Consider the following 5,789-nt stretch of genomic DNA (forward strand, 5'->3'; position numbering starts at 1 on the left):
AAGCAACATCAGGGGTTAAAACACCTCACCTGCTGGAGCGGAGAGATGCATAGACACCAGTTATTTAACCGATTAAGTTGCCTCTAAGGATCACGCAGGGATAAAACGGTGGCTTCAATATTTATGGCTCCACTAAGGCACCCAATCAACCCCAAGGGTGTGGTTGGTTCCAATGTACACGTATCTTATTTTGTGGATATATTTGTAAATTTTGTTTCTGTAATTATTATCATAACTTAGCTTGCCTGGGCACAAAGTGCTGATTGTTATTATGCTGGTTCAATATGTAATGCAATACAATACGGTCAATAAATTAAACAAAAGAGCAAATTTTTTACAATTTTTTATTTCAATAAAGAAAAACGGAATCCTTAAAGGACGCCATAAACGAAACTATTGGAAATGTTGCATGCTCGGGTTGATTAAGACTGTTCATGTACTATAGTACTGTAAGGAAAGTGAAAGTTACCACCACATCCCTACCACAGGGTTCGAAATTATTACTTCCTAAAAAGTTTGAGACGTTGAATCCAATCTCTAAATGTTTTACTGTAGTCCTTTCTTTACGCCCGAAAACATTCGACATATAAAATTATGCACCTGGTCGTGGTCGTCTATCCGGCGTCTGTTAGCAGTTTTAGTGTCCGATCGGTATCTTTTGAACCGGTGAAAGATATTGAAACTACTTGGCAGTAGTTAGCTATTATGAAAACATGTTTGACCTTTCGCAGGTCAAGGTCACAGTCAGGGGTAACTTGATGTATATAGACTTATATAGGGAAAGCTCATCTGAGACTGATTGCGTGAACTTACAGAGCTTAGATATTAGGTATGTAACATCAATTTTTCGACCACAAAATAACTCGTATATTAATCATGCCCCTTGGAATAACAATCTATGAAAACCGTCAACAAATTTGTATTAAAAGATGTTAAAAAATGTAAAAATCGTGTCACCTGTCTGCATTTCGATGAACAGCTTGAAATTATATAGGTGAACAACAGATCTGCAAATCTTACTTATTAAGTTGGTATCAATCTCTGAAAAAATTGCAACTAATGTTTATGAATACCTCACGGATTTGTTAGACAATTCAGGATATTGAAAGATTAAATTGAAAAGCCGTCTTAGTAAGAAAAAATACAAACATAAATACATTCACTAAAATAAAGTCAACACCGTACCTTTATCTGAATGGGAACACGATACTAAAGCGAATGTGTCAGCTTTTGCAATTGTTTAACTGTTATTGAAATGATCTAAACATATAGCAACTTTATATGCAAGCCCCGGTTGGTTTTGTACATAATGGACTCAATGTCAAAGTAACTGTTACTAAAAATTGAAAAATGGTTTTCATATAAATACTAGAGTAAGGGATGAGATGTTACAATAAAACCGGGTATATTGCAAGCTTATATGAAAACACCGGTTGGTTTTGCATTTGACCCTGGGGTCAAAGTCACTGTCACTTAAAAGAGAAAAAAAATGGTTTCCATACAATAACTAGAGTTAGAAAGAGGTATTGTAATAATACTTGTTATAAAGCAGGCCTATATGAATACCCCGGTTGGTATTGCATTTGGACACCATGGAATAAAAGTCAAGGTCACCGTTTTATTTTTGGACAATTACAAGTTATTATAAGCAAACTTGGTATATTGCAAACTTGTGTGAAAACCCTGGTTAAAATTGTTATTGGAACCCCTGGAGTCATTGTCACTGTAACTGAAAATAGAAAAATAATTTCCAGATTCTAATTAGATTTAGATATTGATTGAAATATTATAATCAAACTTATTATTTAGCAAGATTGTTTTTGTACTGGAAATAAAAAAGAAAATGGTTTCTAGAAGATAGGCAATCAATAGTAATAATTATTTTCATAGATGAAACATCATTAAATTAAGGTGAGTCAAATCACTTATTTCACAAAAAGTCAAAGTTGCTGGTGTTGGGGAGGGTATATGAATCACGTTAAGTGATATAGATCTAGTTGTTATTTAAGCAGCAGTCTTTATTAGCTTTATTTTAAGATGCAACTGTTCTGAACATATTTGCTCTTTCTAGAGATTTGGACGAGCTATAAACATGTCTGTAGTTAGGTAGATGGAGATTAGTAAAACTAAGGTCTGCTCTGGTTTCTTATCGGAACAGGGTGATACAGTAAGAAATTAATAACTTGCATCGAATTTTAAAGTGGAGGATATTTTCAGATTTTAATATCAGAGTTTAGAACCCTTTCATATATGATGTTGTTTTCATAATTATTACAAGTTTGAAGTAATTATTAACAGCAATAGATTAGACATTTTACTCAAAGGTAAATGTCTGAACAATTTTTTTAGTAGGTTTAATATAAGTTTGCCAATATCAGTGTACAAGATATAACATGACAAAGAAAGGTTAATATAACTGATTGAATATTTTCTTTATCGTTATCATTTTAAAAATAACCAGTTTTAATTTCCATAGTTTTATGTCACAATTTACGAATATAGACATACGTTCAAGAAAATAATTAATGTGCGAAATACCTTCATTACAATTTCAATTTACATGTTTCATATTAAAAATATTTCCCATATTATTCATTTGTCATTTTTGTTCATATAAATCATAATACTAGTAATTTTGTGAAAAATGTGGTACAGAGTCTAGATTTCATCATCAGTGTTACTTATTCAGAACATGTATAAACCATTTGTTTACACTTTGACAGTAATATTAGACAGACAACCGCCATCTACAACATGCATCTGACTTGTGACCATAGATGAATGTGAACTGAGGAGGTATAAAATCGGGACAACAATTTCTTCTACTGTCGAAATTCTTCCAATTGGCGACCTGGATGTAAAGGTATCCACTGTATATTTCCCTTTTTCGATAAGGCTCTGTACTAATGGCGTGTTGACAAGACCGAGATTCACTGAGTTCACTCTGATTTCATGAGGTCCTAGTTCCAGTGCGAACTGTTTTGTAACCATATCCATACCAGCTTTTGAAACAGCATATGGAAGACACATTGGGAAACCAGACATGCCAGAAATGCTTGAACTATTTACGATCGATCCTTTCACACCAGCTTCAATCATTTTCTTAGCAACAACCTGCGAGCAATTTATTGCACTCAGAAGATTGTTGTCCAGTAAATGGTTTATGTATTCTTTAGGGCAATTTACAGCAGCGTAGTCATGACCATGACCTGCTATACCAGCAATATTTGCCAGCTTATACAAAACTTCAAGCTGTTCTAGTTTTTCTCTCGTCCCGTCCCAGTCACAAAGGTCAGCAACAATAGGTATAATGTCCAGACATTCTTCCACTAAACTATCCAATGTGGATTTAGTCCTACTAAGAGCATACACTTTGCAGCCAGCCTTTTTTATGCAATAGCAACTCCACGTCCTATCCCTTTTCCTGCTCCGGTAACCAGTACTTTTTTTCCTTTAAAATCGAACGGCATATTTGATTCTCTCCCTCTCTTTCTTTTTGTTTACGAATGAAAAATAGGCCGTTATAGATGTGCAACAAAATCACCATATGATGTGACTGTGCATGCAGTCTAACCTTTATCTTTTCAAATGCAGATGTCAAAATAACTAAATAACTAGGTCAGACATCGACTGTATCATTTGTTCTGTTCATACTACATGTATATTTGAGGATGATAATTTATTGATTGGTTTGATTATAATTCATTTAATTCATTGGCACTGTCAACGTCATATTGAACTTACTTTAAGCTTTTCTGGTACCTCTCCTTTGATTATTTTATGTAAGAATGGAAATTTGAGAAGAAGAACAATGAACGTTCCTTTGGCTATCTAAATATCTACATCACATCAAAGCGTGTATAGCAATCTCATATGTCATATTTCGTATTAAATTATGTCGTTTTAATTATGTTATTGTCAATTCGAAAAAAAAAGTTGTAACAAGAATGCCTCACATGTATATTGTAAATAAGCAGAATGAAATCTAATCAAAGTAATATGCTTCAATGTTAACCTGGATTGTTTAACATCTAGCAATTAGTTTGTACATACGCCATTATCTCTTAAGAAAATACTGTTTACGCTGCGACTATATAAAGACCTTGTTTTAATGAAGGATCGATCTTTATAGCTGGCCTTTTCTTCTTTTTTAACTACTTCTGGACCGAATAACATGTAAAACATGCTCGATTTCGAAACTTTAACTTCACTACAGCATTGGCGATCGATGTGTACGGCGGCCACAGGGCATTAAGCGGTAACCAGTTATACTGCCACCTGGGCATGGACTTTTAGTTTTGGACATTAAGCAAGACACATAGGCAATGGGTAGTTTGAAAGATGCCGTAGGCAGTTGGTAGTTGGTACTAGGTAGTATGCGGTAAGAATGGCACTGTCGTATATGGAATACCGTACATAACAGTTTCAATATGTCCGGCTAAATGGTTTTACTTTCACTTTCCTTTAGATATAGTTTGTTATTACTCTTAATATCCCGTAACCTTTCGAGTCTTTATGGCACCCAATACAGTTCGAAAAAAAAAACAACAAAAGAATGCCTCACATAGATATTGTACGTAAATAGAATAACATGTTCCTTAATAATTTAATAGTTTCTTGCTACCATTTTGAGCTGAACATTTCACCATCAAGCAATTATTTCGTGCATACGCCATTAGCTTTCAAGATATATAAACGTGTCTTTACAAACATTGTTTACAGATAGTTTCGATTTTGTTTTATTCAAACAATAATTTAGTAAACTACAGACCGGAGATTTACAGCTTTAAACACTAGTCCCTTGTAATTAAGATTCGAATCCACAATGTTGAAAATGTAAAATGACCATAAAAGCCGCAAACGAATGGAGATACCTAAAACAAACCTGCCTCATAATTCAGATAGTGATATATCACAATCACTATGCCACAATCAAAGGTGAAGTGTTTTGTTAATTGTATGCATTATGTATGCATATGTCCATGCCTCAAACCTATAAAAGTTTAACATTGAAACTCAATGTGACGATTTTACCAGTTATCTGAAAGAAGACAAAATACTCACAAGTTATAAGTTTTTAACACATGATAATACTTACTGTTTTAAAAGGGATCAGTGAAGCACATTCTACGAAGGTTCTTATATCTATCATGTTCTTGATACGGCCAGTTTCTACACAACAGTAATTAGACATTCCTCGTTATACAAAGGAAACTCGTGTGTTTTGGAGGTGTAGCAATGTCTTAAAATATTGATTAACGAACTTACAGAAATGATATTACAACATCGCAACTGAGAGTTAATCAGTAGATTTCCGTGTACAACGAACATTTTAATAAAAATTATGACGTTGTCTATATAAAACAGAATTTTTCAAACTTGTTATATTACATGGTTTTGAGTATTTTGAAGGATAGAGATAATTATTTTGACCCAGTTGCATTCATATCTAAGGTGTTCCGTTTGGACAGTCGTGAATTTTAATTGAGTCTGTTACAGCGATGCACGATGGTACGATGGTAAAAACGCGATGGCAAGATGGTACGATGGTGAAAACACAATGGTACGATGATGATAACGCGATGGTACGATGGTGAAATCGCGATGGCGCGATAGAACGATGGTGAAAGCGCGATGTTACATCGCGTTTTCACCATCGAACCATCGTGATTTCACCATCGTACCATCGCGTTTTCACCACCGTACCATCGCACTATCGCACCATCGTGTTTTTACCATCGTACCATCAGGTTTTCACCATCGTGCAATCGCGTTTTCAGCAACGTACT

General features: G+C 34.4%; 1 protein-coding gene across 1 annotated transcript; it reads right to left on the bottom strand.

Annotated features, from left to right (window-relative positions):
* Positions 1-2,709: 2,709 nt before the first annotated feature.
* Positions 2,710-5,194, bottom strand: LOC132727533 (L-xylulose reductase-like). The gene is made up of 2 exons (XM_060713072.1): positions 5,099-5,194; positions 2,710-3,384 (listed from the first exon to the last, which is right to left on the bottom strand). Exons 1-2 carry the CDS (start codon positions 5,192-5,194, stop codon positions 2,710-2,712), a joined length of 771 nt encoding a protein of 256 aa, XP_060569055.1.
* Between the last annotated feature and the right edge of the window lie 595 nt (positions 5,195-5,789).

The sequence above is a fragment of the Ruditapes philippinarum genome, unplaced genomic scaffold, assembly GCF_026571515.1.
Source record: "Ruditapes philippinarum isolate M1 unplaced genomic scaffold, ASM2657151v2 ctg362_1_1_1_1, whole genome shotgun sequence".
Classification (NCBI taxonomy): domain Eukaryota; kingdom Metazoa; phylum Mollusca; class Bivalvia; order Venerida; family Veneridae; genus Ruditapes; species Ruditapes philippinarum.

Excerpts from the sequence above, each read along its gene's own strand:
- LOC132727533 (XM_060713072.1), bottom strand. The coding sequence starts at position 5,194 with ATGTCTAATTACTGTTGTGTAGAAACTGGCCGTATCAAGAACATGATA. Across the intron at positions 3,385-5,098 it reads CACTGATCCCTTTTAAAACA|GCTGGCTGCAAAGTGTATGC; the intron begins GTAAGTATTATC and ends TGCATAAAAAAG.